At 42.2% G+C, this 21,912-nt stretch overlaps 1 protein-coding gene across 5 annotated transcripts in view; it reads left to right on the forward strand.

Annotated features, from left to right (window-relative positions):
• The window catches only part of MTMR3 (myotubularin related protein 3), a 74,302-nt gene that overhangs the window by 21,556 nt on the left and 30,834 nt on the right, over positions 1–21,912 (forward strand). For all 5 annotated transcript variants that reach the window (XM_048963650.1, XM_048963649.1, XM_048963651.1 and 2 more), the window contains 5 exons: positions 5,958–6,035; positions 10,890–10,967; positions 11,349–11,438; positions 12,665–12,781; positions 19,882–19,964. In XM_048963650.1, the coding sequence (XP_048819607.1) occupies positions 10,965–10,967; positions 11,349–11,438; positions 12,665–12,781; positions 19,882–19,964 (293 nt within the window). In that variant the 5' untranslated portion in view covers positions 5,958–6,035; positions 10,890–10,964. The remainder of the gene's footprint in view (positions 1–5,957; positions 6,036–10,889; positions 10,968–11,348; positions 11,439–12,664; positions 12,782–19,881; positions 19,965–21,912) is intronic.

Below are 21,912 nucleotides of genomic sequence, written 5' to 3' on the forward strand. Positions count from 1 at the left end.
GAGCTCTGCTGTTAACAGAACGTGACAATGAAAGTTCAGAGAAGCTGAAACTGAAAATGGATTGCTGCAGTGAGGTGTTCTGATCTGGAAGGGGTTAGCAGCTCAAATGTAAGGAGAAGAGAAACCTGTTCTGGTAAATCACGCCTGCCTTTACGCTCAGACTTGCTGTCGGGTCAGTGGCTGCCGGGAAGGTTCTTACACTCACTCAAGCTGCTCATGTTTGCTTTCTCAACTTTTTCTGGCCTTATGTGCCAGCATATGTGGTTTTATCTCTTCATAACTTGGCTTTTTCTGTACTGTTTCCACATTAAGGGACTGGTTGAAGAGTGAATCCTGTGGATGTTACCCAAACAAGTCTTTGGACCACGTTGTAGAGAACAGCTGCCTGTGGTCCTAGAAAAGCTAACCTGATCTTTGAATAACACCTGAAGTGGGAATTTAGGTGGTCAGCTCGTACAAAGGGCTGTCTCTTTAAAGTTGGCTGTCTACTTAGGTCAGCTCTTCAAATGGCATTACTCGGTTCTGTTTCCTTACCAGGCTTGTTTTGCAGATCCAAAGAATTACTTGAACTCATGCTTTTCTTATATTAATGAACTTCCAGGTCTTACACTGCAGGCAAACAGTACTAATGCTGTGGTCAAACACGCCTGCCCTTCCCAGGCTGGCTGGGAGAGCCCAGCTGTGCATTTGGAGCTCAGTGCTGCTGTCGGCAGTGTCACTGAGGTGTGTGACACCCAAAGGCAGCTTCAGCTCATGCCGGGCAGGCAGGCTGTGTGCTTTAGAGCTCTGATGGACGTGGAGTCTCCTGACTGTATTGGAACCGTAAACTGCACAACTTAAGAATGTACTTCATGCTTAGAGCAATATGTAAATAGCAGCTTAAGAGATGAGTTAAAGCACTTGTTCTGGGAAGGAAATGTCACTTCTGCAGGAATTGAAGTGATTCTTCAGCTGCCTTAGAGCCTGCAAGTAGTTAATGTCTTATAGTCAGAGTGGGCTGTGCTTAGAACCAGCGTCTGGTCTGGCCTCATAAACCAATGTAGAGCAGTGGTGCTTCTGCATGTGGTGCAAAGAGCCAGCTGGTGGTTCTTTGGACCACATCGTTGTGTCTTATGGACTCCATTCTGGACTGCTTTTGGAGAAAGTCGCAAGGCATAAGAAATGTCCATTAGTGAAGGTAAGGAAGGGAGTGCTTTGGGGAGGCCTGTGGGAGCAGTACCCCTTCTGATGGCCCATCATGTTTCAGGGAACTTGACTTAGTTTTTTCTTTAAAAAAGACAATCTCTTCCCATTGGAAGATTATCATTATTTTCCAGAGAGTTAATGTGTGGGCCACTTGAAATTATCGGCTTCCACACTTGTGCGAAGTAGTGCTGTGGAAGGCATCAAACGCTGCACCTCTCAAATGGCCTTTTCTCCCTCCATAGTAGCAAAGGTGTGTAGTATCTTACCCAAAGGCTCTTCCAGACAGAGCAGGCTATCTGGGCAACTTGGGAATTAGTGGATTAAGACTCAAGTCTGTCACTGAATCGTTCGAGGTGCAGTAAAGCAGAGGCCTGTGGTCATAGGTGCTGATGGCAGAGGAGCCTCCTGGTGGCCTGCCAGCTCCTGGCTGCACCCCTGGGAACTGAGCTTCCTGTTACAGACACCTTGTGATAACTTCAACCCACTTAATGCTTTTAGGAATAAATGTTTATTTGTTGCTGGTGTTTGGTATTTAAATAAAGTTGTCTTATGACAAAAGCACGGAGTGGTCTTTTCTTAAAGAGGTTCTGAAAGCTGTGTGCCAGAAGAAGTGTGGTGAAAGCGAGGTTAGTGTGTGTATATACAAACCAATAGCTGTAATTCTGTGTAGAATGTCCTGAAAGGAGTGCAGTGGGACGAGATCTAATGAGTGCCATGAGACTCCAAAGGAGTCTTCAGGTCAAATTGGGTTAATTCATCCAGCTTCCACAATTCTCTTTTTGCATTCTTTCTCAATCTCTAGTGTTGCATTGACTCAGGGAAAGGCAGTGTGTGAGGATGCCTGGGAGGTGTTGTGTAATGCTGCTCCTGGAGCTGTAGCTTCCTCTGTCATCATTTGGGTGACAGAAAGGGCTAAATGAAAGAAAAACACTGTGAGATGAGAGGGGGAAGAAAGATGAACGGGTGTTCTGAAAGGGTGAGTAGAACCTCTGGGGCTTAGAATAACAACCTCCCTGTTGTACTTGTTTGCTACTGTTGTTTTAGAAAGGAATTAAAAAGGGAGAGAGAATTGACTCATGTCAAAAGGACACGGAGGATGTTAGTGGAAAAATGAGGGAGTGTGAGGAACAAACTATTCCCCTTGTGCTGATCTGCCATTACCTGTGGAAACTCCTGCTGGCTGGTCTCAGCCTTACTCACTTGCTGTTCTCAGTTCCATCACTTGCAGTGTAGCTACTATTCATATAATAACCAAGAAGTTACAGCACTTAAGTGAAGAGATTACTATATAACACTATTTCCTCCCAGCATAGATGGCATTCTTGTAGCTTAGAACTTCCACAAATCTAGCCCAGTTTCCCCAGTTCAGGCCCTGTGTCAGGACTGTGCATCTTGTGAGCTTCCAGATTCAGATCCATCCTTGTGGATCTCTCCACAGTGCAGACTGGACTGTGCAGCAGTTCCATCCTTCTGGGTAAGTGTTACCTGTGTGCTGTGCAAGCAGAATAAGGAATACAAAGCCACAGGACTACGTCTTGGTTTCAGGCATGCTGCAGTTTTAGACTACTGCATTGCTTTGAGATCCATGAAGAATGATGACACAACTTGCTATTCACAAACACTTTTTCCTAATAGTCTCCTAATTGTTAGAATATACTGTAGCTCCATCTAAGAATAAACAGCAGTGGAATTTTTACATCGATCATGGAGAAATTGACTTCTAAAGCCAGGTCAGTTTTTTCTTTATTAGCACTAGTGATTAAGTAGTCGGACTCTGCAGTTCCTGTATTGTGTTCATTCTAGGTCATCTTCCATCACATGTTACTGCTTTTCAAGCTGGAAATTGTTATTTAAGCTGGAGAAGTTAAGGAAGACACATGGTCTGGAAGATCAGCGTTCCTCGTCCTCCATCTGTGTGTCTTAAAGAGCTCTGTGAGGAAGGCAGGAGCCCTGTGCTCCCTGGCCTCAGGGGCAGCAGGGTTACAGTCCTGGTGCTCTCAGCTCCTCTGTGGTCTCTTGGCCTCAATATGAGTGCATCTCCCCAGAGGCAGGTGGCTGAGAATGTGCTAAGGAACAGGAGCAAAGTGCTGCTAGGAACAGGGTTAAGGAAGGAGGGGGGGGAAAGCTAATTTGTACTGGGAAGCATATGTAAGGGAAGAGAGTAAGAGCAGCCTATAGATAAAATGCAGGCTGAAGCTAAGCAGAAAATGAACAAAAGCAACAACCTGTTGGGTGTGTGGTGTGGTGCAAGAGGAAATGGAGGCAGTGGGGAGCTAGGTTTGGTGGGAACGGAGTGCAGAACGTTAAACAGAAATGGAGAACTTCTACCAGAAGCCACACTTGCATAATATTATGGTTGTGACATTGCACAGCCAAAGCAGAACTGCAGTGCTTCAGCAGAGGGGTGGGAGGTGGGGGATACCTGCAGAATTGTCATTGCACTGGATGCCTGAGGTCATACCTTGTTTTGTTCCTGCTGGGTGCATCCTTTTTGTGAAGAAACCAAAGTGACAGCTGTCCTATCTTAATAAACATTGATTGAAAGTTAAGGGTTTTTTCACAACTATTTGTCACTATTTTGTTTAAATAAATGCAAAGAACCACCCTATCATGGACTTGGGGTATTACTTCCATTGGAGGTCATGTAGTCCTACACCCAGCTCAGAGCAGGGCCAGCTGTGGAGCTGAGTCAGGTTGCCCAAGGGTCAGTGAGTTGGGAATGTCTCCAAGGGTGGGAGTTTGAGAGTTTTGTTGCGCTGTTCAGAATGTTTTATCTTTTATTATCTCACTTGTTTCTCACTATTGTTGTGTGGTTGCTGTTTCATCCACCTCCTCTGCTTCTGTGTAGAACCGTCCAAGAGGAAAAGAAAAAAGAGCTGTGTGAATGTGCACATCTCCCATTTTGTTTACATAATAGCCAAGATCCTGAAACAACCAACAGCAGGATCCTGCGAGGATGGTTTCCAGTGAAAGCTCAGGTGTTACAGTTCAGGTCGCCTTAAGCACCAGAGCCAGATAGCAGAATTGCTTCTTTCCAACTTCACTGACTCTAGTTTTCAGTGTGCCTATCCTTATGTAGCCCCATCTGTGTTTAACAAACCCCGACAAACGAGCCAGCTGTGAGCACGCGTGGCAGTCTAAGAAGGATGACGTGACACCTCTCCCTTGCTGGACACATCAGGCTCTGTAGGACTTGCTGAAGGAAGTGGCTGTGTTCCCTTTTCCATCTTGGAGGCTTTGCTTTCTGTTGTGCATTGGCCGTGCGGAGGAAGGGGTGAGGACACGCTGCCCTTTATGTGGGGTAGCAAACTTAGATTTGCTTGGTGTTAATTAAGCAGTGCCTGGGGCTGCTCCTCCCTGCAGTGTTCTGGAGGTGGTGGTAACCTCATAGTAATGTTTCTGCTTACAGCCCCCCTTTTTTCCTTTGCGTTTTGGCTGCAGTTGACTTAGGAAGTGATAACATTCGAGGTCCTTATCTGTGCCTTGCAGGAGGAATGCTAGTGAGCATGTCACTGCCTTCTGAATGCTGGCACAAATGAGGTGGAATTATTAACACTTACATTGGAACAGTTTCTCCTGTTTCTAAGCTTCTCTACAAAACTCTTGAGACCAAGTGGTTTCTTGCAAACCTCATTAAATTCAATAAAAAGTGTGTTGCAGATTTTGTGCATTTTTTTCTTGGACCTAAAGCATACAAAATACATCCACATCCTGCTGCTCTAAATGTCTTGCCTATTTAAAACCATGGACGTGGCCAGAAAAGTCTCTCTGAAGAGACATTCATGAGTTGCATGGTTTGCCTCCATAGGTTTTTTTGTTTAAGGAGCTAGTTAAATGTTGCCAACAAAGGTGACTTTGTACAGCCAAGCAGTTGTAGGGTTGAGCTTGCTGTAGGACCAGCCTGATAGCTGAAAGTAAGACAGCTTCCTTTTTGCTTCCTGAGCCATGGTTAATTAGCAGGCCACAAAGCTGCTGGAATTGCAGTTTAGGTTGCTGGTTGTGAGCTGCAGGAGTTGGCACCTTTTGCAGGCAGCCAAGCAATGCTTTTAGAGATTATCACATAAAATTATTGTTCCTGATGAGCTGTAGCTTTTCATAGCTGGTTACAGGGGAGCGGTCTTTCATTGCTTTGGTTGCTCACATGCATTAGGATTCGGTTGGTCTTTGTGTGGAGCTTTGATTTTAGGGTCAGGATGTGTTTGTGTAGAGCTCTGCATCCCGTGTGACTCTCGCTGTCGAGTGGTTGTTTGGATGCGGTGGAAGAGCTCTGAATCCCTGCTGAAGTGACTGTGTATGACTGAAGCACATCCAGTGTTTAATAGCCTTTTGGACAAATGTACATTTGCCAGTTAATGCTTAAATTTATTTTATTTCTCTTGAGGTAGTAATTGTTCTTGCAGCAAGTGTGGAATGTTGTGAATTATGGGGCTGCTTGTAATGAGTGCTGGTGCACGAGCATTGCTGGTCACCTTGGTGTTTCTGTAGCTTTGCCCACAAGTACCTGGGCAGTAACCACAGTATGGAGGGAGGTCTTTGGGGTGAAGGGACACTGACTTCAGTGTAAAATTAAATCGCTTTTAATAATCTGTACTGAAAGGATTGAATCTCTTACAAAAGAGCTCCCTTAGTAACTCATGTTTCCATGTAACTCATTTGTGGTGGTGGTTTGCTACCAGTGTAGCTGCTAAGTTTCTTGTCTAAGCTGCTGGCAGTTTAAGATTGCTGTTCCAACTGAAGGTTTCTGTGTTAAAGTAGCATCTTTTTATTTGCAGTTGCCAATGTGAAGTGTTGGAAGAGTAACGTCTGAAACTGTCTGGGGCAAAGAGGACTCTTTTAGCATCTCTCCTTTGGTAAGTTGATCCCATTGTTCTGGTAAGACAAGCTACCTGTTGGCTGTGACTGATTATTCTGAGTGAAAACATTTTCTAAGATGTTAGATGAGCATATGTGTACTTTGCTGAGTGGGTATTTGCAGTGTGCAATTAAAAGTAATAATAACTCCTCTAGTTCTGCTGGATGTCTTCAACTATGGTTCTTTGTCTGCCTCTCCTTTGCTGAGTTACTGGTTACTGCACCAGTAAATACTTCACAAAGCTGCTCAGTGACTTGTGTGCAGTGCCAAGGCAGAGGTAAGTCCTGCTGTCAGGCATTGAAATGTGGGAAGCAAGCATTTGCCCTTATCTCAGATAATTTTCTTCCTCCTCCTGTGGAAAGGAAGGAGTGTTTCCACTTAGTAAACAGAGGCATCTTTTGCCAAAACCAGGTCACATTCGTGAATATTTTGCCCTCCAATTTTCTAATGCTTCTTTGTCAAAACCTTTGCATTTTCTGTCTGGAGCTTTAGGAGGACAGCAGTGATGCAGCGAGTAAATAGCTCTGGTTTGGGACTGAGGGTCAACTCCATTTCGTTTATAGGAAAAGGGATGGAATTCAGTGTCTGGAAGGTGACATCTAGGGAAGAAAGTTACTTGTTTTGTACTAATTTTTTTCTGATTTTCCTTGCTATAATATGTTAGTCAAACTATATTTAAATGCACGTTGATGTAAATGATCTTTCTTTATTTCATCTTTGTGTTTCGAATTGCTGGCAAACACGTGATTATTGCCAGTGCTAATTATGCATATAATTTAGACCTGAGGCACGTCTTAATCAGAGGTAATGAAGATGTTCCCATTCTGGTTGGATAATCAGAGGTTGCAGCCTTTACCAATCGTTTGTCCTTTCAAGAGGAACACGAGGGTGGAGGATTAAGCAGAGCGACCCCTGTTTGCTGTGATGGGGCTCTGCAGTTCTGCACTGCTTACATTGAGAACATCATCAACTGTTTGGGCTGCGAGCTTTAAGTTGTGTCTGACAATAAAAGCAAATCTCACTACACTGTTTATAAGGTAATACTTGTATGTGATCCTGTATGGAATTGGAAGCCTGAATCCAAGGGTGCCTTTGAGGAAATTGTTTTTGTGGTTAGTTAGACATTTCCATTTCGTTGTTGGGAATGTCTCCCTTTTGCTCAGTGCTGTGATCATGAGATCAAGAAGTACTGGCGTGGTGTTATTGCATTTAGAATGTTCAGTTTCCATCCAATCAATGAAATCCATTCTCATAAGGCAGTACTCCCTGCTGGTTTTGTCAGCAGTTTTTATAACTGCAGCACTCTGGTTGCTGAAGCTTTGCACCAACACCTCTCAGCAGTGTGAATGTGCAGCCTGTGTTCATCTTACAAACAGCTTTATAAGTCCTTGTGCCATTTATCTTGGCAGCATCACGGTTTATTTCTGATAATCCTGATTAAAGCTGAAACCAACATTTTTTTTCCGCACTGCTTTCCCAAAATTCACCTCAAAAGGTCTGATTCTGCATACATGTGAAACCACCATACCATGAATAGAAGCTGTTTTGCAGCTGAGTGCAGTAATTAGAACAAGAACCTTGTTCTGTTGTAATTTGAATAGTCCCTGCCTGTTCGTGATGGACTTCAGGGTCACAGCTGGATGAGGGAGTTCTTTCTCTAAGCTGCCCTGAACGCTTACATGGTTGTACAGTTAGCTTCTAAAATAATTGTATCTAATCAAATGGAAGTGTCAAAGAACAGCTTTGTTTACATCAGGGTGTCTGGTATGCTGAACCTTTTCATCAGTGATACTCAGCATACTTTAAATTTGTTATCAAGTTCACCTTTTAATTAGATTCCTATTCCTTTGCTAATTGTACTGGCGGGAATTTCCCAAGTTCCTATTTTATTATGATCAGAAGGCTTTATTGATGGTGCTTAAAGCTTTCTTGTAGTTACACCTCCGCTGTCTGGATGGATCCATCTGGAGATGTGCGTTTTTAATGACTTCACCAATGGCTGCTGTTCTGGAGGAGTCTTCATTGCTCTTCCATCAGGCTGTAGAGCTGAGTGTGTAAGCTTATTATTTTAAGGGTGAGGAGATATGTTTAAATCTTAGCTCTAAACCCATCTTCTACATCATTAGTCTGCATTACAGCAAGAGAACGAGCTCTGAAGTTACTGCAATCCTTGCTGTGACTTAGCCACCATCATTTTGTGTCTGATGGAACAGGAGCCCATTTCTGACAGCTCGGAGCTCAAGGGCAGCGCTGCATCACACAGTGTGAGAGAGCCCAAGGCTCAAAGGTGAAGCCAGCTGTGGCTGAGGAGTGGCTCAGCCCCTCCTTTCGCGGAATCTTCGAGTCACGAGTGGCTGTTTTTTTGGGAGATAAGCTTAGCAAAGCATAACATATGTGAAGAACCACGTCATGTCGGAGCTGAGCACAAACACTTGTTTTGAATACAGGGGGTGGAATTCTGTGCTCTGTATTAGCTGTGAAAAGGTTGGGATTTTTAAGTCCAACACAAACATAGTTTCACAGTGAATAAATCATTTTACTGTATTGTATACAATATATTTTTTTATTAAGTGTTATCTCTAACTATTTAAACTCCTCATGTATCTTATTTTAGAACATGTTCACTTTTGAAATGTCCCATAACACCACTACTTTATTTCCTTGTACTGTAGAGAACATCCAGGGGGTTTCACTGTCTGCTGCTATGATGCAGGATGGCCTCCCATCAGGACTCCATCAGGTTTTGCTTATTAATACCTGGAGCAATACAGTATTAACAGAAGTATTCAAAATGAGAAACTGGAGAGTTCCAGTTTTTTTCACCTGTCTCCAACAGGGTTGCTTTGAGTTTTTGTTCAGAGATTTACCAAAGTAGAAGTAATGGCTGCAGGATTGGATACTCCCAGCTTAACACCGTGCCACAGCCCCGTTCCCAGCTCAGAAACACCTTCTGCAAGCTGTGGAATTCTAAGTGTGGGATTAAGAACCTGTGTGTGAGCCTCTGTGAGTTACTTCTTGGCTACTCTGGGGACATGAAGGCTTTGGGGACACATTTTTCATCCATTTGAGATTTCTTATTTACACAGTGGGACGTTCTAATTTCGTGCTATGCACGTCTGCTGCTCCTTCTCCCTTTGCTAACATTGTGCACAGGGTGCAGGGTGCAGTTAGCACTTCCTGCAGAGCTGTCATGTTGGCGAGCCCATGGGTGCCAAGTGGTTTTGTGTCAAATGTTGCACTGGTAGCTTCAAATATATTTAGAAGTGGGGTGACATGAACTGAGAACAGACTGAACTTGCTGAAACATTGAACTCCTTAATCTTTTATTTGATGTAAACAGCCAAAACTTTGAAATACTGTATTAATTCTTTAAACACACAATGAAACAAACCAGAAAAACACTGATGAAAAGAAGCAGACAGATGGGTTAAGTATAAGATGATACAATGTCTATCAGCCTGGAAGCTAAAGCTTTCTATCCACAGAGTGAATACTGTGAGGGCAGAATACAGTTCCAGCTGATCACACTCTGCTGTTAATATCTATCATCCTGAGCATGTAAGGTACCATGAAGAAAGGCCAAAAAAGGTGCAACTTAAATTGCTAATTACTAGCAAGTTAACTGATGAAAGAAACGAAACTATGCAGCTAAAGCTTCCACTGATGTAAGCAGCTGAACTGCAATTTTAAAGTTCAAAAATAATTTCAGTGTTTCTTATATGCAGGCCAGACTCGAGAGGCAGATAAGACCCTTGATGCTCCCAGGGATCTAATTGTTTACTGATCCATTGAGCTCTATCAAATTAAGAACACCTTAATAAGCAGTTCCAAAATGAAAAGAACAACTACCAGGAGTCACACCTGTCTTCCAATTGCTTCTATATATTTTCAGGAGAGCTGTCTTGTCCCACTGGATTATATCCCAAGAAGTTCACAGCAGCCTGATGCCTCCCTGCTTCTGAGAATTCAAACAGGCACTTCCTGGCACCTGCCTGCCTTTTAAAAGTCTTCCCACTGGCTTCCAAACTTTTACAGATATGAATTTTGGGTATAATTCAGTGAATTAAAAAGCTTGATAGATTAGAACAGATCTTAAAATCCAAATAGTAACTGCTGTAGTCACCAAGTTCCTTGTAGGATCGATGGCATTAACTTCAAGGCTGTCTGTTCCTCAATATTTTCAGGGAGTCTCCAGGTTTTAAGAGATGGGGTGGGGGGCTGTTAAATAGTGGGGAGAGCAATGCAGAAGTACATGGGGAGCTGGAGCTCCTGGAAGGGGATGTGTAAGAAAATGTCTGTTTTGGTGTATCTTTGAATGTAGGAAGTAAGGCATTACTGTAAAACGAGGAATTCTATCTGTCAAAGAACCCACGTATGAACGGTGATTTGTATGCTGTAACTGAAACAGAATTGCTTAAGGAGAATCTGACAACCTGTATTGGACATCACATGAAATTCTGTGATTCTGTAAATGATCACAGTGATTCCTGCAGTTTTATAACCTGTCTGTTTATGAATCACCATCTGCAAATGGCTTGGGAGAAAATTCAGGGTGATGTAGACAGAAACACATCGTATTTCAGTGACATCAATCGAGTGCTGTAAGTAGTGCTGTTGGGCTGCTACGTTTCCAGCAGCAAACTCAAAGGTGATTTTTTCAGTATGGATGGAAGGAGCCAGACAAGATTAGAAACAATTTTGTGTCTCAGGAGAGTCAGTTGATATGGATTTCAGCTTTTCCTAATTAGTACTTGCTGCTGATTTTCTAATAGCTGAATTCTCAGCTTTACAAATGCATTTGTTTTCATTTGCCAAAGCAAAATTAATTTGTTACACTTCTCTTGTTTTTCAGATTTTAATAAGTGAAGACGAGCCTCAAAGTGTTGTGAGTAAAGACGAGGATTTCTCCTCCTACCCAGGGCCTGTCATGGTAAGCAAAAGTGTTCTATCAAGAGCCTCTATAGGCTGAAACCTAAAAAAGCATTAGGAAATTGATACATGTGGGACTGTTGAATCTGAAGTGTACTGTTAAACTAGCCTAAGCTAATGCTTTTTTCCCCCCTATTACCCATACAAGGCTTTCTTCTTCATGAGTGTTAATCGGGCTGCAGGAAGGAAATCAGTTTCTAATGTATTTAGTTGTCTGTGTGCTCCTCTTTGGAAGTGTGGTAACTTCAGTAAGGTACTGAAATCTGTGTTCTCTAAACAGTCCATTGTCTCTGACCTTTCCTTGGTCATTGATAGCTTGCTGTGTGGTGAGGGGGGCATTAAGTGACAGTGCTGAGGTTAACTGTAAAGCTTTGTTTTTCAGGATGAAGAGACTCAGCACAGCCTTGAATGCATCCAAGCTAATCAGATTTTTCCCAGGAAGCAGCTGATCCGAGAGGATGAGAACCTTCAGGTAATCACCATGCTTCTCCTTGCCAGCTGAGATCACAGTGGCCCTTGTTGAGCCGTGTATTTGTGGAATGTTCTGTGAATCAGCACAGTAATGGGAGCAAATAGCAGTAATGGGAAAAACACTTCCTGTGCAAATGCTCCACATATTGGATGGAACAGAGAGCTTGTGCATTACATTGCAGAAGTTTCCTCAGTACTTGAAAAGCATAGCCACGTACCCATGTTGTGATTTCAAGTGCTTTTTCCTGCACTGAGAATTTAATAATAATCCCTTTTTATCGGTGTTAGGAAAGTTTTTATTTCATAGTTGAGAGCTATGTTCCAACCTCTGCCCCAACAAGAACAAAACCTAAGCAAGCAAATAGCAAAAGCACCTCACGCTGCTGCTTGGGTTCTCTACCATTGCTTCCTGTTGCAGAGAAGCCAGCAGTCTTATGTAGCACAAAGTAGATTTTTTGTTTGGTTTTTCTGAACTTCAGGTGAAATCAATTTAATTCAGATGATTTAACCATATAGATCTCCTGAATTAACTGAAGAGCTAGTGTGTTTCATGGTAATAGAAAATATTTTAACTGCCTTAAGCTGATGTAAAACCAGGTTAGTTTCAAGTTGGGCACTGGCATGCCTTTCACTCAACTCAGCTGAACTGTGCTTAAATCTTATTTTTACTTAAACAACTGCAGTTTTTATGTGCAACAGAAAGTTGCAGGTATAGTTTCTTTCCAACTTCTAAAGCAGCAGCATGTCAAGCATTTTCATATTAGCAGTGGAAAATGAGAGTCAAAATTATGATTTGATTGATTGCCTTGCACTGTGTAGCAGTCAAGTTTCCAGTCTGAAATGCTTAGTGGGTGCTGGGGTGGCTGCAGCGTAGAAGGTTATGCATGATTTATGCTTTGCCTAATTTAGGATGGATTTAATAACGAGATGGAAATGTCACTTTCTATTAAGTAAGGAGCAAGAGCATAAATCACAGTGTTGGACTGCTTGCCAATTTTTTCATAAAAATGCAGTCTTTTTACTGACTGAGCGCATACAACTCGGGCAAGCTGTGAGAAATTGGGGCATTGTTTAAAAAAAGGCTGCAGCTCTTTACTTTAATAATAGCTAGACTGGGTTCTCAGGGGTGTTTCATTTTGTATTGTTATTGTGTGTTTGAGTGGATGCTCACAGGAGGGCTGTGTTTTGATAAATGCTTTCTAAAAGACTTCTCCTGCCGTTCTGAAGGTCCCGTTCATTGAACTCCATGGTGAGAGCACAGAGTATGTAGGACGAGCAGAGGATGCCATCATTGCACTTTCTAATTACAGACTTCACATCAAATTCAAGGAGTCTGTTGTGAACGTAAGTGTTATTGTGCTGCTACAGCAATGCAGGTATTTTGAACTCAATCCAAAGAAGAGAATTAAATGAAAATACAGTGATTTTCCCTTTTCACGTTTGAGTAATGAATAATCTCCTTATTGTGTTCAAATCATGTTTTTAACACAGTAGAAAGGTGTACTTGGAATTCAGAAGATTACTCAGCACCTCTGAAAGCACGGCTTTGTAATTCACATCTGCTTTCTCTTCCCTGTACGGATGGCTGTCAGCCATACCTGCTGCCTAAGCTCTGCATGCACTTGGTGGACAAACAGGTCCTCCAGAGGGCTGTTTGCAGAATCTAAGCCAAGTTCATGGCTTGCTTGGAGTAGCTTCTAAAATTTGATACCTGAAGTTGAATAGTGTCAATAGTGTCACAGATATGAGAGATTTGTGAATTTTACCTTATTTTCAGATTCCTGTGCATTTCTTAATAGAACTGTACGTCCACTCTTAAGAACTGTGACATATCGCAGAATCACAGAATTGTAGGGGTTGGAAGGGACCTCCAGAGATCATCGAGTCCAACCCCCTGCCAAAGCAGGTTCCCTACACCAGGTAGCACAGGTCGGCATCCAGGCAGGTCTTGAACATCTCCAGAGAAGGAGACTCCACCACCTCCCTGGGCAGCCTGTTCCAGTGCTCCGTCACCTCACTGTAAAGAAGTTCTTGCGCATGTTTGTGCAGAACTTCCTGTGCTGCAGTTTCTGGCCGTTTCCCCTTGTCCTGTCTCCACTCACCACTGAAAAGAGTCCGGCCTCGCCATTCTGCCCCCCACACCTTAGATATTTATAGACCTGGATCAGGTCCCCTCTCAGTCTTCTTTTCTCAAGGCTGAACAGACCCAGTGCACTCAGCCTTTCTCCATAGCAGAGATGCTCCAGGCCCTTCACCATCTTCATGGCCCTCCGAAGGATCATAGAGCTCCTGAAGATCATAGAAATAGATTTTATGTGAAAATGAATTCAGTGAGCATTGTATAATGCCTTAGTATGATGCTGACATGTTCCTGTCTTACAGGTTATAATACAACTTGTAAACTATGTAGAATTCACTGGGACATTATACATGGCACAGAAGTGTTTTTGCAAACATTTGATGAAACCAGCAAGATAGGTTCAAATAACCTGGACATGTTTTCCCCCTCCCATCAGGATGGGTTTTTCACCAGTTCTTTAGTTCAAGACCATTCCTGCCTCTGGTAGTGGTGAATAGTTGCCAGGTGTCAGTATTGAATTACTGAGTTAAGTGTGGAGCACCAGAACTGCTGGATGTTGTTCTAAAGCTGACCAAAGCAAGGGCAGCAGGAAAGAAGGCAGGTGCCTGTCATGTGCTGCACTGAGACATGTGCATCCTGGTGGTGTGCAACATCGCTGAGGTCTCCTGTGCACGTAACTGGTAGAACTTTTGATGTTGTATCAATCTTAGCTTTAGCTTGTTCTTTTATTGTTTCTAGAGCCAAATGTTTAGTTCTGTAAAAAAAAATGTTTACTAATTATTTAAATCTTCACTGTTTTGCATTGTCTCTAATCCTATGGCTCTGTTCTTTAGGCTTATATGTGCCCCTCATAGTTCTTAATCACATTAAGTGCCCTTTGAGTTCATGAACTCTCAATATAGGATGCAAGGCATGTCTGCTGGGCTAGCAAATGTCTGCATACAGCACCAAGTGCTACAATTCTTGGTGTGTGCTTTATTCCAACAAATCAAGGTATAATTTCTCAACATGGCAGTTATTCAAAATGCTGGCAGAACATTTCTGAAGGCAAAAATTAAACTGGAAATCTAAGGGCTCTTGTCTTTTGTTGCTGACCGAACAAGGAAGATAGTTTGTGTGTGCATGAAGACAGAATAACTTTGCTTTCCATTTCTTATTGTGTGGTCCAGGAATATAATGTGGGACTCAGTCTGTGCATGGGAATGGCAGCCAAGGTTCAGCCGGGTGCTCGTGGCTCAACTGCACTCCGGCCACTGCTTCCCACTGAGCTGTTGGCAACAGCAGGAGGATGTGTCAGGAGGAACGTGTGTTGTAGGAGTCCTTTGTGGTAGAAACATGAATTTGAAGGCTGAATTTTCTCTATTACTGCGGTATTTAGTGCTAGATTTGTTTGTTTTTATTTGATTTGGAGTCTGAATGTTGTGGCAGAGGAAAGGACTGAATGTGTAACAGGAGGTAGCTGAGAGCTGAGAAACAAGAGTAGCTCTTGCAATTGGGAGTTTGTCCTTAGGAATGCCAGGAAATGGATGAGATACCTTATTAGAGAAGGCACTAATCGTGCACTGATGTATCAGTCCTTAGGATAACTGGAAAATAATTTTGAAGAGTAACCAATTAAATATTTATGAGCAGTAACAAAAATTGATGTTTTCTTAAATAAAGTATTATTTGAAGTTAGGAAGAAGTACATAAAAATGGTATAAATATTACCATGCTAATTTTGCTTCACTGACTTTTATCCCTCTTGGTCCATTTGATGTCTCCAAGGTTTGTTAGTCTGTCTTTGGATGTCATCATTGACCAGAAAGATTCAATTAGATACTTTAGGTGGAAGAGCAGAATACAGTTATTTGCTAATTCTCTATGGCCATCACTAATGACTTATGGTGGATTCTGTAGTATGGGACCAAAGGCAGATAGGGTTTGGAATACCTGTAAGGATGCAGGGTGTTTGCAGTAATTAGGAACCACACTTAAATTGCTGAGGTTTGGAATAATAAGCGCTTTTGTTACTGTTGATGGAATGGTGATTTTCTAAAGGGATTCTTCACTGAGGAATCTCTGATTGTGTTCATCTTGATTTCTGTAGTGGTTTTGTATCACGAGCTCTTCAGAAAACTTCTACAAGAAGAAAAAGGGAAGTTTCCTTTCCTTAGGTTGGGATTGTTTCATCTTCTTTCAGTGATTTTCATAAGCATCAATATCCTAAGATCAGGCTTACTGTCAGCCTTCCCACCTCAGCAGAGAGAAGCATTTGTGTGTATGAATGGGGATTCTTAGTGTCTGGATGATGGTGCTGTTACAATGAACGCCTTTGCAGCTGTTCCATACAGGCATCTCCTCTCGAGGTAGATGGAGTGTTCCTGTGTGCTAGCTCTAGAAATGATCCTCTAGGGAATGCAGAACTGCCTGGAGGAAATGGAATCCAGTTCAAAACGGGTTCCCAGTCTTTGTTTTTGTCCCTCACTGTTCTCTTTTTGTTTACAATTCAATAGACTGGCTGTCCAAACGATGCTTGTGAAACCTCAGTAAGTAGCACAATGTTGCTAGATCACTTGCTGCACCTGTGCTTGAAAGTAAATACAATTAAATGTTGATAATGCTCACACTGCAACACTGCAGAAAAGAATTGTATGCCTGAGTCCTTTCCATGGATAATTTCCTAGAGCTGAGTAGTAACAGGAATGTGGTGTTTTAAATGCAAAAACAAAAGATCCCTTAGACCATGCATAAATTGAAGGGATTATGGCATTAAAAAGCATTGACTTGCATTTATCCACAGGATGAAAATGCAGACACAACAGTGATATCTCAGTGCACATGAGAGGTTTGGTTCCCAGGCTGATCTCTATTGATTGGCTTTCCTTAAGAAAATTTCAAACTTTGCAGCTGGAATTTGTCTGATCATTTCTCTCGATGTAAGCTCATTGCATTTATGGGAGAATTAAAATATTAGAGTAGTTTATGAAACCATGGGTTTGAATGCAGCCTCTTTCAAACAGAGGATTTTGGATGCAGGAGAAGAAAAAAATCATACTAGCAAGATGGAGGCTTTCAGTCTTGGGATCACATGAGTTTTTGTGTGAGCTTCCCCTTGCTTTTTAGTGGAAAAATGATTTGTTTGGTTCCTTTCCAGACTTACATGAGTATTATAGCTGTGCTGCATCTCTGCTTAGTCCTCATGTCGATCCCAGGTCCTCCAATTGTGTGTTGGTCCTGAAAGCAAAAAAGGGGGCTAAATGATTACCTGTAAGATGAGTCTAAGCTGTAATGTAGGTGTAATTAAAAGCAAAATTTGATGTGGGTACTCCTTGCAAGGTCTGTGAGCAATATTAGGGCTGGAAGGATTTGAACTCCTCCACCTGTGAGAGTCCTCTAAGGCCTTCTGAGCTGATCTTGCAGCGTCTGTACCTCCATGTGCTGTATTCTGTGTTTCAGGACGTACAGCACACAGCTTTGACCTCATACTATGTAAAGTAACCAACATGTAACGTAACCCTAACATTACTTCAGGCTCAGGAGCAGGAAAACAAGAAAGTACTAATTACAGCTCAGGGCCTCTGAGTTACACATGGCATCCAGGAGAGTCTGAGGCCAAGTGGTGTGCAGGGTACAGAACAGCATCGTCAGTCTAGGGATCTGTCCTAAAACAGCCTGGACACACTCCAGTGCTGCTCGGTGTCGTGCTCACGGCCTGAGCCAGGAGATGGGTTGTTTCAGCATTGTAAACATCACTTTTCTTTTTCTGGGTCTGGAGGTATATTTCTCTAAATACATTTTGTGCTGCGGTGAGGTGACGGCTCCAGTAAATAAAAATTAAAGGAGAGATGACTTCCAGAAGAAAATGGTTGAGTTGTAAGATGTTTCTGTTTAAAAAGAGATTGATTTTCAAGAAGAGGAGCACAGGGCTGTAGTGCTCTCTATCATGTGATGTGGCTGGCCTTTGATAACAGTGCATGTTTCTTTGTATAAAGGTGAAAATTACTGCTTCACTGCTTTCTTTAGATGGATGTTAGTATATGGTGAAGTGCTTGCATATAAAATCGAGGGCTCTTTCAAGAGCAAACTAACTGCACGTGTCTGCCTTGCTGCGTGCTTCAGCCTGAAGTGTGTTAACAGTGGAAATGGAAGAGTATCCATGGGAAGGGAGGGGAGGGTGAAGGTGGATAGTGTTAGAGTTTTTTACTGGGCATTGAGATATGTGACAGGAGGGAGTTTGAAGAGGATCAGAGTATAGATCTTTATGACTGGAAAAGAAAATTTGAAAGACTGGTATGAAGGTAGTCCTAAAGTAAGAAAGAAGTAGATGGGGAGCCATGTGTGGACTGTCAAGAGAATAAAGAATGGCTGTTGAGCAGAGGGAGGATTGAAAAGGAGTAGAACAAAGACTGCTTTGTAAGAGAGGAAATCAGAAATAATGCAGAATGGAAGAATAGTTGGTATGTCATTAGAGTGCAGGTGGGAGGAAGAAGAGCTAGAACAAGGCTGGTGGGAAGAGGGAGCAAGATGGGTGCTGGAAGGAGTGCAATAGAAGAGACCTTGAAAAAGAATAATAGCAGGTAAAGGAACAACTGACCTATAAAGGATGCTTTCTAGGTCTCGAATCAGGTAGTAGGAGAGTATCTTTCTGTGTTGGTGCCATGTAAGCTGAGGTAGTTTTAAATCATTTATTGATATATGTGAGACTGTCTGGTCAGGAAGGAAGACTTGGAGGGTTCTGGTCCAGTCCCTCATTAGACAAATTATCACAGTTTTATCTACCTTGCAAACTAGACTCAAGTTGGAGAAATTGCTGATAAAAATAAGAGCACTGACTGTAGTAACAAAAGTACATCTGATACACCTGTCTGCAGTGCATTTGAGTAGTTCTTTATGGAGGTATCATCAGCATCTTCGGTATACCAGTTCTAACTGCTCACTTGTTCCACCAGAGCTGGGTGGTTCTGCAGACAATTTTATCTTAATGACAGCAAATAAAAAGGAGGCTTGGCTGAGGGATGTTTGGACGCCTGTTGATGTAATTTACTCTAGACTGTCATGTAATTTACTTTAGACTATTGCCAAAACAGTAACAAGACTGAAAGCATGGACTAAAATTCAACTTCCAGCTTTGAATACCCTGACTACTGGGCTGTCCAGTCGGACTTCACCCTGTGTAGGCATCTTTGTGCTCAGAAGGTTTCTTATGGCTCACGTTTCTTAGACGTGTTTCTTCTGCCTCCTATTTTTGATTCCTTTTCTCCTTCCATTCAAATCAGGGAATACTTAAGCTTTATGATGGCTGAATAGAAGCAGCCTTGGCTCCACACCTCGGATCCTTGGTTGGGAGTGACCTTCGAGGATGTCTGCCCAGAGTCACACAGGCACTGTCAGAGCAGGGTTTAAAGCCAACATGTAATCTGCAGGGCAGAGCTTAAACTGCTGGATCATACCTGGCTGGTGACAAACAGAAGAGCATTTGAATGCTTCTCTGATAGCATTTGTATTCAAGAATCTCAGTGGCAGAGGTTTTGCTGCCTTGTATGATGTTCAATATCACCTCTAATAAGCGTTTCAGACAATTTTACACTTGGTCTTAAATCCTGTAACTGCGTTTGGAATTTAGACAATTACATATGAGATACTTGAGTTCTAACTTCTGTCACTTAAAACCACAGCGTAGGTTTGCCTGTCTCAGATAAAAGTCCAAGGCTATTAATGAAAACTAATATTTTCATTGTGTGGTTTCTTCTCATCTTTAAAGGTATTTGCACGTGCTTCTGCAAGGTACACGTGCCCTAAAACATCACAAGTTCATATAAGTGCACCTTTAAAAATGAACGATTCAGCTTTATTACTCTCAATACAGCAGCTTTGATCGCGGGTGTTGATTTACAAGTGCCAAAGGTTTTCCCTAAATAAGACACATAGAATACATCCCTATAAGAAGCATGTAGACTGCAGCAGCGTGCTAAGAGGCCTCTTGCTCAGCATTTTGTTTCCAACACCAGTAGCTAAAATTACATTTCATAAATCTCTAAGTTTGGACCTACAAGAGAGAAGCTTCCACGAGGGAGGAGTTTGTGGGTTTCTGCTGCTTTTTCTGCCTTCACATACATTGCCAGTGCTGCAGTCCTGTCCCTGATAATTTCAGCTATTTTCCTGGTATCCCTTAAGGTTTTTTGGCTATGCAGCAGTGGAGCTAGAAACATCACTGATCTACAGTACTTCAGAGCAGTTGAAGTAGCTATACCTAGTTTCCTTTGCTTTTCTCTCTTTCTTTTCTGTCTCCACGCAGTCCCATTATAAATCCTTGTGAAATATACCAAGAAATTGCAATGTTAATGCCACTTGAAATTAAATCATATTATCTTTTTAATTGCAGGTTCCGTTGCAGCTTATAGAAAGTGTTGAGTGTCGTGATATATTTCAACTTCATTTGACTTGCAAAGACTGCAAGGTTATAAGGTATGACTAGGACAGATGTTGAATGGTAGTCAGTGTACCTTCTGTGTAATGTGAACAGCTGTGATGGTTTAAGGAAGTATTAATTCATTTGTGCACTTTCCCCTGAAAGTTTTTCTTCTGTCTGCTTTTGTGTACGATGGGATGGGATTGAGATGTCTGCATTGTAGCACACCCTAAGAAGCTATCTTACTGTATTTGGATTTTAGTTTCACAGCTTTTTCTCTGCCTTAGCATGCACTGCTGGACATGAAACTAGATGAAAGCACTGAAACACACGCTTCTTAGACAAAATGTATTAATCAACATTTGGGACTGAAGAGTGGGGGTTTAAGATACAGGTTTGTGCAGCTCTACCTGAAACCTTCAGGCTGGATAGCACCAGCCACCCTGTGTTTTGACAGCTGTCAGAGTGCAGGAGGTATCCTTAAGAAGAAAGTTGGGAAAGAAGGCCTGGAATTAAGGTACAGCCAGGCCTGCAGCCCACCTTGGTTCACAGCAGGTTAAAAAGCATCCTGTGGGAGGGAGTGTTAATTTGCTTCTGTCCTTCAGCAGGTCTTCAGCATCTGCCCCTGGAGTCTCTGAGCTTCACTGTTCCCTATTTTTGTGCTGGAGAAATTAATTTTGATCTATAAACTTTAATTAACAAGAAAGGAACGTTTTTTCTGATTAAATGTTTGCTGGCAGTACCTTTTTTATAATGAAACGAGCCCCAGTCACATCTGAGCACTCAGAATGTTTAACAGGCCAGCTGCTTCTCAAAATGCTGTATTTTGGTGAGGTCTGATTTTACTTCAGAAGTAATATTTAGTTTAATTTGAATTAAATATTTAACTTCCTCTTAACTCGTAGCTCTTGACATTTAAAAAACTCTTCCTCTCTACGTTAATTTAGTTCTCTTCAATTGTACAGTGAATACAGATTATTTGTATTTATGACCTCCATGATGAATTTTCATTCAAAATTGCAGCTCCTACAGCCAGTACTTGGTGGCACTAACTGTTGGAAAACCCTGAGATGTGGGGTTGAGAAGCCAAACTTAAAACTGGTGTTATGTTTTCATCAACAAGGCTGTTGGTGTTTTGAACGTTAGGGCTCAAATGAAGATAGTTTTGGAAATGGCACATAATGACTTGAAAAGAATTTGAAAAGTGGGATATTCAGGTGAGATGTATCTTGTCTGACTAGAGACGTTTAATAGATAATTAACCAGCCTAAGCTAATATTCTGGGCTCACTCTATGGTCAGTGATGAGGAATGAACGCAGCCAGGCTGTACTTCCTCACAGCTATTCCAGGTATGTTTGTGAAGCAGCACAAATTGGACATCTTCTTCCTTCCACTGTGTGACTGTGAGCTATGTACAGGTGGGGATGATAATCCTGCCCTTAGAGAATGCAGATGCTGTCATTAGTGATGAACATGGCTGAACACAGACTGAGCTGCATGCAAATGTTTGGTGAATATTTTGTATCACTGCTCTTATTTCCACCCCGTTATTCTGAAGGGGCCAGAAATCCTCATTGAAATAAGCCAATGCCATTTTAATATGCTGCTTTGAGGCATAGTTTCTCCTGTGCAGGGGATGTTCCTGCTGGCTGGTGATGTTAGTGTGCCAGGTTTGGCAAAGCTCAGATTCAGCAACGTTATTAAGGCCAGCAACGAGAATCTTAGCATACGTGTAAGGGAAATAATGTGAGATCTCAAATACTGGAGGTTGTCCCCACTGATAAGTAGTACTTTGTTAAGTATATTGTTCAGATGGATTTTGCTTCTGTGTCTGATGAAAAATGCATTCTTGCTTGCAGGAACATACTACATTATAATGAATGCAGTATTTGTGTGCTTAGTGTCCATCAGAGCAAGGTGCCAAACCATTCTGCTTTTGTAGGAAGGCTGCAAATGAACTCAGTGGTGCTGTCCACCATTTTAAACGAGGTGTCTGCATAAAT

Source organism: Lagopus muta, chromosome 17 (genome assembly GCF_023343835.1).
Source record: "Lagopus muta isolate bLagMut1 chromosome 17, bLagMut1 primary, whole genome shotgun sequence".
In the NCBI taxonomy this organism is placed as follows: domain Eukaryota; kingdom Metazoa; phylum Chordata; class Aves; order Galliformes; family Phasianidae; genus Lagopus; species Lagopus muta.